Source organism: Xyrauchen texanus, chromosome 40 (genome assembly GCF_025860055.1).
Source record: "Xyrauchen texanus isolate HMW12.3.18 chromosome 40, RBS_HiC_50CHRs, whole genome shotgun sequence".
NCBI lineage: Eukaryota > Metazoa > Chordata > Actinopteri > Cypriniformes > Catostomidae > Xyrauchen > Xyrauchen texanus.
Genome location: NC_068315.1, coordinates 19,348,389 through 19,361,755, shown reverse-complemented (window position 1 = coordinate 19,361,755; position 13,367 = coordinate 19,348,389). Strand labels below are relative to the sequence as shown.

Below are 13,367 nucleotides of genomic sequence, written 5' to 3'. Positions count from 1 at the left end.
ATAAAAAAAAGGATTTTAAATACAGAAATGTCGGCCCTCTGAAAAGTATAATCATGCATATGTACTCAGTACTTGGTTTGGGCCCCTTTTGCATTAATTACTGCCTCAATGCGCGTGGCATGGATGCTATCAGCCTGTGGCACTGCTGAGGTGTTATGGAAGACCAAGATGCTTCAATAGCGGCCTTCAGCTCTTCTGCATTGTTTGGTCTCATGCTCTCATCTTTCTCTTAGCAATGCCCCATAGATTCTCTATGGGGTTCAGGTCAGGCGAGTTTGCTGGCCAATCAAGCACAGTAATACCATGGTCATTGAACCAGGTTTTGGTACTTTTGGCAGTGTGGGCAGGTGCCAAGTCCTGCTGGAAAATGAAGTCAGCATCTCCATAAAGCTTGTCTGCTGAAGGAAGCATGAAGTGCTCTAAAATGTCCCGGTAGACGGCTGCGTTGACTCTGGACTTAATAAAGCACAGTGGACCAACACCAGCCGATGACATGGCTCCCCAAACCAACACAGACTGTGGAAACTTCACACTGGACTTCAAGCATCTTGGATTGTGTGCCTCTCCATTCTTCCTCCAGACTCTGGGACCTTGGTTTCCAAATGAGATGCAAAATTTGCTCTCATCAGAAAAGAGGACTTTGGACCACTGAGCAACAGACCAGTTCTTTTTTTCTTTAGCCCAGGTAAGACGTTTGACATTTGAAGCCCATGTCCAGGACCCGTCTGTGTGTGGTGGCTCTTGATGCAGTAACTCCAGTCTCAGTCCGTTCCTTGTGAAGCTCCCCACACATTTGAATGGCCTTTTCCTGACAATCCTCTCCAGGCTACGGTCATCCCTGCTGCTTGTGCACCTTTTTCTTCCACACTTTTCCCTTCCACTTAACTTTCTATTAATGTGCTTTGATACAGCACTTTGAGAACATCCAACTTCTTTTGCAATTACCTTTTGAGGCTTTCCCTCCTTGTGGAGGGTGTCAATGATGGTTTTCTGCACAACTGTCAGGTCAGCAGTCTTCCCCATGATTGTGAATTCAACTGAACCAGACTGAGAGACCATTTAAAGGCTCAGGAACCCTTTGCAGGTGTTTAGCTGATTAGAGTGTGACACTTTGAGCCTACAATACTGAACCTTTTCACAATATTCTAATTTTCTGAGATTCTGAATTTGGGGTTTTCATAAGCTGTAAGCCATAATCATCAAAATTATATCAAATAAAGGCTTGAAATATCTTACTTTGCTTGTAATGAGTCTATATAATATATTAGTTTCACCTTTTAAGTTGAATTACTGAAATTAATGAACTTTTGCACAATATTCTAATTTTTCGAGTTTCACCTGTATATCATATAAATGCTCTTGATTAAATATAATCTGTCACTCTTCTTGACATTTTAAACTCCTCTGTATACATCCAGTTCTTCTGACAACAATACTCAGTATTATGTAAAAGTCTTTATACATTCTATTAATTGTGCTTTTTACGTACTGAGCAAATTCTACATTCCTTGTGTATTACTTTAATAATTTAATATTAATTATAGATTGAATTTCTTACTCAAGACTCGACTGGATGAATAGTTTTAAATGCGTTGGCCTCCGAGTTTCACCGCCAGTGCAATTCTTTCCATACTTGCACAAGCAGCTGGAAATGACTTCTGAAATGGCCCCACTACTGTCACAGTCTGGGACTAAGTGCTGTTTTTGGAAGCGATTACGGGTCCCCCTTTGTGAGCTTTATTGCACAATCTCAATAAAGACAGCTTACGTTGGATTCAGTAAAACATGTTGGGGACCTACAGGTCTTGTTGGTCAAAGACTCTTATTTAGAGTTTGGACTGGACTTGTCAAAGGCAGTCCTTAAGCCTAGAGAAGGTTATGTGGCCAAGGTTTTTGCTACTACTTTAAGGGCTCAGGTGGTCTCTCTGCAAGTGTTCTCTCCACCTCCATTCAAGACAATATGGTATACGATTTCCATTGCATCAGCTACTGATGCAGCGTCGAGACACTGGCTTGAAAGGAAACGTCTCAGTTACAAATGTAAACTTGGTTTCCTAAAAGGAGGGAAGGAGACGCTGCCTGTCTTTGCTGCACTACTGATTTCTCGTTGTTTAGGGACTGATAGATAGCTCCTCCCTTTAATAGAAAATTATGATGAAATAGCACTGAGTATGCCTGCGATGACATGTGCAAAAGGGGCAAAGTGTCAAGCGCTATCTGCCAATAAATTGCTGTAATTCTATAGGGGCTTCAGAGATCGTCACTTCTGGGAGGAGTTCGCATAGCATCAGCTACTGATGCAGCATCTCATTACCTTCTTTCCGGGAACCAAAGTTATATTTGTAACTGAGATATTAACTACTTTAGTTAAAATGAACTTACAATGAACAAGACTAACGATGAACAAGCACTTATTAATCTTGGCTAATGTTAATGTTAACATATACTAAAACGTTTTAAAATTACAAGCTGTGTATGGTAACATTAGTTAGTGCATTATGAACCAATATAAACTAACGATGAAAATAAAACTATGTTAATAAATGTTGTAAAAAATATATTGTTCAGTGTTAGTTCATGGTACCTCCATTTACAAATGTAGATTTAGAAAATGTATGAACACACATTTGTGAATTATTGTACAGTGCTGTTTCAACTGAATGTTGCTGCACTGTAGTTTATCATATCAAATGAACCCTTGGATGAACTCACGGGTCAGAGTTTGAACATTTAACTCTGATTTACATCAACTTAAGTATGCAGCGTGAAACTTCATGACATCCTCTACAGATGTGATCTGAACATGGTACTGTATGTTTTTTAACTTCAGGCATTTATAAACAAAGCTAAAAAAAAAAAAGTCCATACTTTGTACCTCTGGGTCAGTTTGACTCTGAATCAAATAAAAACTTATGAGAAAGTTGTAAAATGGTAGAAAAGTTCAAAATATACACTCATACTCATATTTTCAAGAACCCACACCCCGGAGGGGCCTGGGTAGCTCAGCGAGTATTGACGCTGACTACCACCCCTGGAGTCGTGAGTCCGAATCTAGGGCGTGCTGAGTGACTTCAGTCAGGTCTCCTAAGCAACCAAATTGGCCCAGTTGCTAGGGAGGGTAGAGTCACATGGGGTAACCTCCTCGTGGTCACGATTAGTGGTTCTCGCTCTCAATGGGGTGCGTAGTAAGTTGTGAGTGGATCGCGGAGAGTAGCATGAGCCTCCACATGCTGTGAGTCTCTGCGGTGTCATGCACAACGAGCCACAGGATAAAATGCACGTATTGACTGTCTCAGAAGCGGAGGCAACTGAGACTTGTCCTCCGCCAGACGGACTGAGGTGAGCCACCACAAGGACCTAATAAGTAGTGGGAATTGGGCATTTCAAATTGGGGAGAAAGGGGGATATACATTTTATTTATTTTTTTATGTATTTGTCTCTCAGCTTGTCTGGGTAAATTATCCAGTTATGTCTCAAGAAAAATGCTGTTCAACAAAACGAAAAAGAAAAAAAAGGATTATAAACAAATTAGTGTTTATGATTAAATGTTATACATCATAGCTAAGACACGGAGATTAAGCTTGTAGTCCATTGAGAGGCCTGTGGGGTCTATGGGCGGAGTTATAAATCACGTTGCAGTGCCCCTGCCTTCCAGATCTGTATATTTTGGTAGAAAAATGCTTTTCTAGTGTTTGTTGCCATCTAGCAGAATAATCTAATATTAAAAGAAGAGAGATTGAGCAAACAGAGCCTTTATGACAAGCTTTTGCAATTAATGATAAAAAAAAAGGATACATTTTACCAGGCAGGTTTAAAGTAGGGACTTGATCATTAAGACCATCCAAGGGTAAATAAAATTATGCTACCCTCATAACTAGCTGGCATTCACAAGTGTCTACCACAATACTTCATCATTCCGCTTATAACAAATGGTGTCACAGGCAGTTGAAGATCAGCAGGCCTTGATGGGTGGAGAGCCATGTGTTCTCAATGTTTATTAGAAGTCCTCTATCCAGGTTTTACTCAGTTGTCCTCTAGCCTTGTATCTAGACTTTCTGCTGTTGTGTGCTTTGTGGGTCAATTTGTCTGTGCCCATATGGCTGAGGTTTCCAAACCATCTGATCTGTTGTTGTTGTATAGTGGTGGATTGGTTGTGTTCCTGCCATTTCCCTTATCTTCTCATTTCTAATCATATCATGTCTGGTCTTGTTAACTCTTCATCTCGGGCATCGCATTTTACATGTTATGATCTTATGCTCAAGACTTTTATTTAGAGTCTATATCTGAAATTGATATGTCAAAGTGATTATGAAGGTGGTTGCTTTTGTTTCAATGGGAATGTGTGGGTGCTTCATGAGTGGTGCAAGCTGGTAGCTGACTTTGCATTTTGCACCCTTGTCTCTATCTCTCAGTACAGTTTTCCGTCTTCAATGAAGATGCTTCCAAGATACTTGAACTCAGCCACTTGTTGAAGCTCTCTGCCGTTGATATTGAGAGCACTAGGTGTCCTGCTCATGTTCGTCTCAGTCTTACTTGTGTTAATATTCATATCATACTCTACGCATGTTATATTTAGGCAGCTTATGTGTCCACATCACAACAATTTAAAAATAAAAAAGTAGCGTTTGTGTGTGCAAATAGCAGTATGTGAAAGGGGAAATAATTTTTATCTCATTAGGTGTGTCATCTCAGGAAGAATTAGGCTACCTTGGGAAACAATGTGGTTAAGACAATGAACTGAAACCAGAGTTATGGCTGAAGTAAATGTGCATGGGGGAAATACAGGGTCTCTTACACAGAGGCTCTTGGCAACACCCTTACAAACTTTTGTTTGTTTTGTTTGCTTTCAGAATCTTTGAGACTTAAATATTATCTTTTTTCAAACCATGGTATTATTGTAGAATGTACGATATGTATTTGAATGTAGCTTACATCAAGCCGCAATGGAGTTTTTGTTTACTCAATAATGCCATAAAACCTCACTAAAGTCATTAAACCTTTCGCTAAGCTGCGATGTACAAGGAAGCACTTTAATAGGGTAATCAAGGTTTTTTTAACAGTCTTCGCTTTTTCTTCTCCTTATATCATCATGGCCTTTGAAATGTATGTAGTTTCCTTTGTACAGCTTTCGTTTCTAAACTTCATCTGTGATCAGTCTCAGTGGGATCTCCAAAAGTCAAACACTGCCATCTACAGGCGACAGCTTCAAGTTGTGAAAGTCTCTGCTATTTCATCTCATTAATGTGAGATCAATATTTCTACCCTCTCTAGGAGCATTTTAAAAATTGCAGCTGACACATGTACTGTATTCATTTGCCAATGTGTTTATTCGTATGCAACATTTTAATTTTGCAATTATTTGAATTATTTTCGCTATGTAAATATTATAATTTCCATACTGGTGAATGGTTTGCAAATGTTAAAACATTTTGTAATAATTGTGATTTAGAGCTGAAAAAAATGGTGCACCATCATCATTAAGGTAATATTGCTTTCCTAGATGGTTAAGGCAAGTCAGGACCCAGCAGTGGGCTAGAGCAGAAACATTTCAAACCACTAAGAGGTTACACCAGTTGGCAAAAATAATGGTCCCATTTCAAGAGAAATACAAAACCCCTGAGAAACAGGACAGTGTAGTTTACATGGTGAGCACTCTTTCCTGTTTTTCTTAAAGGACATGCAAAAACTCAGGTTGCTACTTTAATACTGGTCTATTGATACTACTGCCTTGCAAGGAGTATGCATTGTTTTTCTTTTTTTTATTCTTAAAAACATTGACAATTTAAATAAGGATATAACCTGCAGCATTAGGTCATAGCAATCTCAACATGCCCAGATTACACAACTTAATAAATAAAACAAAAAAACAACCATTAATGAACACATCTGAATGAAAACAGCATCATTGTTTTGCACCTACAGAATGAGGCCACAAAAAGTGAACATAATTTAGGACAAAACATGATCTGATGGCATTCTATTCTAGGGATGGGCACGAGTACTCGAACGTGGCAGCAATGATCGATCATGAAAACGATGATCAATGGCGATCATGCATGATGTGACTTTCACTTAATTCGAAATTTAGTGACAATTACCTGAACTAAACACACGTGTTAAAGTGGGAGCTTATTTTTAAATTTTGGGATCGTTTACGTTGTGATTTTGAGGGGTACATTGATTGTCAGAGACGTCTCATAGCAACCAAACTGATACACGATACTGCAATTCTATCATTACGATAATGAAAAGAGTATAATTAACACTGTTTTGAACACGTCACTTCAAAACGTCTGCTAAACATGTTTTATCATCATTTAAATGTAAGAACTTTGACTCGTTAATGGATATTATTTAATAAAAGTGAATTTGTCACTGACTGTAAACCTCCCTGGGTGCCGAAATGTTTGCGTGACGTAACACACACTGCATCTTGACTAAATGTGACTTGAAGATTTCCGCACAAGTTTCCAAGTTAGAAGTCCGACAGTGTCATTCCGCAGCACTTTCCCCAGTAAAAAAAAGTGGAAATTCCGACTCTCTGAGTTGAATGGAACGCTTAATGAATCATCACAGCAACAATACAGAGCAACGCGGCTTTCCCACAGGAGCGAACGCTTGGGGACACACCCACACACCAGGAATGTGGCAGTGGACTCAACCCACTGCGAGTGTTTCAAACAGCTATATAGCTAAATGGAACAGAACGCAGCGTCTTCAAATAAAACTTCAACTTAACACACATATTAAAAACGCGATGGTTATGGCGTCTCCTGTTAAACCAACCGCGATTTGAAAATGGACTGTTCGGACAGTAACAAAAAAAAAAAAAAAAACTGGTGCACGCTTACTAAGAATACTACAGTAACCTGAAGGAACAGACAGACGTGCGTTGTGCCCATTCTTTCATCAAGTTGGGCAGCGAATCTTCACATGATGACAAAATATGATGCATTATATTTTGATTGTCCAATCTTTTGTACATTTTGTAACAGATTATTTTATAACAGCCTATAATAATAAATAGACGATCCAATGGATTAACAAGACGCACTAGTGATTGTGTAATTAGTCTGAGTACTTGAGTAGACAAATGACCAAAATGCCCATCCCTATTCTATACATGCATAATGTTTGGTTCGTGTTTGACTGGTCCTCACTATAACCTGGTCCACATGGTTTAGAACCATTTCCTGCTGCAGAACACAAAAGCCCATGTCTGTACAGCTGCAACTATACCTCTTCCATAATATCCCAATCTAATCTAATAGTGATCATTTCAAAGAAATGCCAAAATTAAGAGTAAACTCCAGCAGCTTTACAGTCGGAGCACAGTGAGAGTGTCAAAAGAGGGATTCAGTGAGTGAAGCTTGGCAGTGTTGTAAAATTATAACCCAACAAGCTCTAACACCATACACCCCTCCTGGTTCACTTCATGTAAATGTCCAATCTCCCTCCAACTTCTGAGGAATAGAAGGATGACATATATGGATACCCCTGAGCCTCTGAGCCATTTCCTCTAGCAATAATGTATCGTCCCTCCCTCCCCAGAAAAGCCCTGTCCAGCAGGATGGCGGTCAGGCTAGCGTTTTGCCCTGTCCAGCAGGATGGCGGTCAGGCTAGCGTTTTGCCCTGTCCAGCAGGATGGCGGTCAGGCTAGCGTTTTGACTTTGTCTCTTCTGCTTTTTCTGAAAAAAATAATATTATTATTAATAATACATTTCAAAAGAGGTTTGCCATTACCAAGCAGGCACTAGCAGTGTAAATAATACATAGCTAGAGATAGGTAGTTTAACTGACACATCTATAAAACAGTCCAGCAGTCTTACACCGATCAGCCACAACATCAAAACCACCAACCTAATATTGTGCAGGTCCCCCTCGTGCCACCAAAACAGTGCCAGCACACATCTCATATCATCAAATAACATTCTGAGATGATATTCTTTTCACCACAATTAATTTAAAATCATGCAGATACAGATCAGGAGCTTCAGTTAATGTTCGCATCAACCATCAGAATGGGGAAAAAATTTGGACTCAATCATACCACGGTGATTTGGACCGTGGTATGATTGTTGGTGCCAGATGGGCTCGTTTGAGTATTTTCTGTAACTGCTGATCTCCTGGGATTTTCATGCAAAACAGTCTCCAGAATTTACGAGTGCCAGTTCTGTGGACGGAAATGCCTTGTTGATGAGAGAATTCAACAGAGAACTCACAAAGTCTATGGCAACTCCGATAACCGCTCTGTACAAATGTGGTGAGAAATACCATGGGTTGGTGGGGTTTTAGCAATAGGAGGGGGACCAACACAATATTAGGCAGCTGGTTTTAATGTTGTGGCTGATCGGTAAAGTGATGAAATATTCCTTACAACATGTACATATCGAATAGGAAAGAACATTTCTACACTGGATACCACATATTCTAATAGAAAAATATTCTTACACGGTATTGTGCTATTGAACACACTCTTTAACCTATTTAAAAAGTTTAATTTCAATGTAAATAGTAATAAATTAAAACAAATGCAAGTGTCTGTCAAGTGTTTCTCTTGTTAATCATTCTTATAAATTATAGATTGAGGTCTTTTGCAGTTTAATAATCACACTAAGACATATCAGAATTTTAATTTGATTAATTGTGCATTAAATATTCACTAAATATGTCAAATTCAGGATGAGTGTGAGAATTTGGAAGCAGTCGTGTCAGTCAGACAGTGCGTGTATTAGATTAAGTCGGTTCTCTGTACTACCAGTACTGCAGAAACACTGGTATAGTGACATCTACATTTATTTTAGTATTGACTTGGTACTAAAGTATCTGTACTTTTGACATCACTAGTTTTACCAACAGATTAACATTGAAAATCAAGTCGGAAACTAAATGAGTTGCCTATTCTACTGTTGCCGAAGTCTATGTGTCGAGCTAGAGAAGTGAATTGGTCCATGTTAGTAATTACTAGTGAACATTCTGAGATAACATGCACATTTGAGGCTTCAATGCAAACAGCCACAAGCTGCCATAGTGCATCATCAGTCACTTCCAGTGTAAAAACTAGGGGTGTAACTGATCAGATTTCTCACGGTTCAGTTTGTATCACGGTTTTAGGGTTACGGTATCGGAGCAGTTCAGTATTTGCAGTGTACAGAAAAAAAATTCAAATTACTGCCAAATCCAAAGAAAGAATACTCTATTTGGTAACAAACACTTCAACATGTTTGCCTTGAATAAAAATCATTGCTCTATTGTAACCATTTTTTTATTTGTAGTAAAAAAATAGTAATCAACATATTTGTTGCTACTGTCATGTTTACAATATATACTGTAGTATAATCATGGTTACTATATGGAAACAGTATTACAGTTATAAAACCATGGTTAATTGTATCAAAATCATGCTTTCTGCAAATAAAACCATGGTGACAGCAGTCATGGTTAATACAATATTACTATAGTAAAACAGTGGTTTAACGAAGAAAACTATTTTCTCGAATTACTAAATCAACATTTTAACTTAATACCTGCATCGACATAAAATGCATTTCAAACTCTACTGCACATATATATTATATATATTTTCGAAAGCTGTACATCACTATAGAAGGAAATTTGCTATTAAAATGGATCCGAGGAATGATGTGACGTCGCTCGAGTGTTTTAATCATATGCAGAAATCACACATCTTCGTCAGCGGAGTAGGGAACCATATCATTGCAATGAACACCCAATCACTTTAGTTATTTTTTTATGCCTGTCCGAATCAGCACTGAGTGCTTGCTTAAAAATGAAAGGGAGTGTGTGCGGTTTCGGCTCATCTGCGGCGATTTCAGCATAAATTATCATATGCCGATGTATTACTTGTATACAGCACTCATGTCGAGTGATATCTGCAAAAAGAAAATGTTAGCAGATAGGAAACCTGAACAACGCAAGGGTTTTCTCTATCAGTGGCTCGTTTTCTCCACTTGCCATTTTCAACTACACAAACTGGCAGAACAGTGATGTCATCAAGTTGACCCATGTGAAACACAGGCAGAGCGCATTCATTTACAGATCCATTCAGGCACATTAGCAGATGCTGTAACTGTGCGTCTATTTGATGCTTTCTTTTCTTCACAATACCTTGTGCTCCAGATGAGCCAATAAACTTGAGGTGAACCGCGGTGCCAATGCTTCCTGAATCGTGGGTGGCAAACAGTACGGTTCGTTTTTTTACCGAGAACGTTACACCCCTTGTAAACACAGTATAATGCGTAAAATTCACCTTACCTTTTCTTAGCTCATCTCTCTTTTTTGCTGCGTCTTCTCTCTGCTTTTTGATAATGGCCAGTCTGGCAAGATCAGCCCTGGCTTGCTCTGTCTTCCCCTCTAGATGTAGTTTCATGTACCGCTCCTTAGCTTGCTGCTTTTCGATCTCCTCCCTACACAGAGCAACACATACATAGAAACCAGAGAAACAAAATCAATGAAATTGTGCCGAGGAGGACAGTGTGGCCGGGCCATAACGATGGACGCCCAGTGCTGAATCAGCCCAATCGGCAAAGAGAGGGATAAATAGGAGCCGGGGATGCCAGTTAGACAGAAAGAGAGAGAGACACACACACACACACAAAGTTGTCAGTTTTATGTTGTGTTTTGTTAATTTGTATCATTAAAAGTTTACATTGACTCCTCCTCCTCCTCCTCCAGAGTGTGAACCCATTACAGACATAATATAACATTATATTAATTTATTTGACTTAAAATTAATAATCTTGGTGGTTATTATGCTGCCCCACATACCTTTCCCGACGTGAGAGCTCTTTGGGTGCACTGACATCAATTTCAGAGACCTTCTTGCTCTTCTGGGAGACCCGATTCGGATTCTCAATTTCAATTATTCCCTCCACACCTTTCCTTTTTGGTTGCTTTGACAGAAGAAAAATAAACTCTGTCAAAAAATAAGCTAACAATTACATGTACATATACATATACAATATAAGACCTCTCACCCCTTGCAGAACCTTCAATATCACAGTAAAAGAGTTTTTACTATTAGACCTTATCTTTTGTAGTACCGTAAGTTAATTTAATTAGAACCTCATACTTCATCGTCACTGCTGCTCTCCTCTTCAGACCCGGATTCACTTTCACGTTCAGCCCCCTCATTTGCCTCCTGCAAACCAGACAAATGAAAAGAATCACACATCAGCGAAGGACTTTCTATTACGCAAACTAAACTAAACATCAGCTAAGGCACATAGCATAAGTAGGGTGGCCAGACGTCCAGTTTTTCCCGGGACAGTCCCATATTCAAGCACTTTTTTTAGTGTCCTGACTTATTCTGAAAAAATTTAGTTTTGTCCCTTATATCCCTTCTCCTAAAATTTCTCTATCGCCTATAAATATCAAGGAACCGTGCATGTACATTTAATGAGGATCTTCAAAAAGAGCTACAATTTCTAAAAATGGAGTCACAGACAGAGCCTAGTAAAGTGATGTGCGAGATTTGTGGAGCTCGCTTTTCCATCGCCTGACATCATGCAGGATGTTCATGCTGCTAAAAGTAACTGTACCACACCAATTGTTATCGATTTTTTTGTGAAGCAAAGTTATGAGTCTGACCAGGTGCATGCAAGAAGGACTTTTTGCATTTTGCATAATTTTGTTGTGCATGGCCATAGCTTTGCACATTCATGACCTGAACAAAGTCTTGCAGGCCAGAGGAATCATTCATACCCTCTGACATTAAATAGCAGTTAGATGCCCTGGTTGAAGCTGGTGACATGCGAGCAGAAGATTTATTTTGTACAGTGATAAACTTTAATTCAGCATCAGTGGATTGCCTCCAAAATTGGAGCCGCTCATTGGAGAACACAAAAAACTTGAGTTGGCCCTACTGAGAGACATCCCAGAGGGGAAAGACATTCAGAGCAGCCTCGAACACTTCTACTCCAGAATCCCCATGCTCAGTTTGATTGACGAAAACACGCTCTTTGTTGAGTGGGACTCGTCGCATCACTGAATGGAACATGAAAAAGACGCCTGTGTCTGAGAGATGGACAAATGTTTTTCGTGAGCTGGAGAGCAAGACCATCAACTTCAGAGTCTTAGGCAAGGACGTGGAGTTCGTTTTATGTCTGCCTGGGACATCTGCATCTGTGGAGCTTGTGTTCTCATTAATGAATGCAGCATGGACACCGGATAAATCTCGACTCAGTGTAACAGTCATGAAGGCAATGCTTTTCGTACATTTTAATTTTGGACTGGACTGCTCTGCATTTTACAATAAACTCTTGAAAGACAAACGCACACTGAGAAAAACTGCTGCCATCGAAAAATAAAAGGTGACAACAATTACAGATGCGGATGGACCCACTACTTAGCATTGATCTGTGCCTAGGTTAGGATATGTCAATTACATTTTTGCTAGGAGGGGGCTGTCCCGTTTTCCATAAGCAGGAATCTGGTCATCCCAAGCATAAGATGACAGGGATGTAAGGGACAGAGGATGAACACTAGTACACTCACCATTTCCCTCTGAGCTTTCATCTGTCGGTCAATTTCTTCGGGATTGCTGAACTGCTTCCCACGGCCCTTATGGCCCCTTTTGCCTGTGATGTACCGGACAAGTCAAATTAACACGCGCGTGCGCGCACACACACACTTTTCACAATAGTGCAGCTTTTTTGACTCGATAAATACATCTCTGAGCAGTAAGAGTCATCTGTGAACAGTTAAATTAGTCGACAATCACATGTCAAGCGTGGCGGGATCTTGTAATAGCTTCCACACTTCAATCTCAATTCAACCATTAAAGAGACTGTGGCTACTAACAAGCTCCTAAAAGATATAATTGAGTGCCTGGAAATCACGCCAGTACCATACTTCCTAATAAGTCTGATAAAAGTGGTTTATTGTACTGAAGAATATGTCGGGGTGCTGGTTAAAGTAGATTAGCGTGCCAGGCGCACGACACTCACCTCCTCTCGGCATGGTGATAACTGAGACTTTAAGTGAAAGGATAAGTTCTGGTCGTCAAATGTACGATATCCGTAAGGTCTGTCTTACGTTGCGGTCTGCCAATTTCTAAAAACGGAGCTTTATCAATGTGAAATTAAAAAACAACACTGTCGGCTTAAATTGATCCCTTTGCTAGCACTTATTTACCGCTTCCTGGGAGTGACGTCACGAGACTTTGCGAGAAAACACTATTATGACCAATCAAAATTAGTTTTTCGATAGCGACAGCTGGCAAAGTCCCTTTCAAGGCAAGTCAGTCCACTCGGCGGCCATCTTTGGAACGCTTCCGGGCAACTATTTTCTTTTATTACAAGCTGCACAAAAGCACAGCTCCTATCTACTTGAATGAGTAAAGACCA

General features: G+C 39.7%; 1 protein-coding gene across 1 annotated transcript; it reads right to left on the bottom strand.

Annotated features, from left to right (window-relative positions):
* Positions 1-5,324: 5,324 nt before the first annotated feature.
* On the bottom strand, positions 5,325-13,150 carry LOC127633696 (28 kDa heat- and acid-stable phosphoprotein-like). Its single transcript, XM_052112952.1, has 6 exons — positions 12,969-13,150; positions 12,517-12,599; positions 11,093-11,161; positions 10,789-10,913; positions 10,276-10,427; positions 5,325-7,688 (listed from the first exon to the last, which is right to left on the bottom strand). The coding sequence occupies exons 1-6, from the start codon at positions 12,979-12,981 to the stop codon at positions 7,657-7,659; spliced, it is 474 nt and encodes a 157-aa protein (XP_051968912.1). The 5' UTR covers positions 12,982-13,150; the 3' UTR covers positions 5,325-7,656.
* Between the last annotated feature and the right edge of the window lie 217 nt (positions 13,151-13,367).

What these genes read in the sequence shown, in the direction of transcription:
- LOC127633696 (XM_052112952.1), bottom strand. An exon ending in AGAGCAGCAGTGACGATGAA is followed by an intron (nt 10,914 to 11,092) that starts GTATGAGGTTCT and finishes CTTCTGTCAAAG; the next exon opens with CAACCAAAAAGGAAAGGTGT. An exon ending in GAGAGATGAGCTAAGAAAAG is followed by an intron (nt 7,689 to 10,275) that starts GTAAGGTGAATT and finishes TATTTTTTTCAG; the next exon opens with AAAAAGCAGAAGAGACAAAG.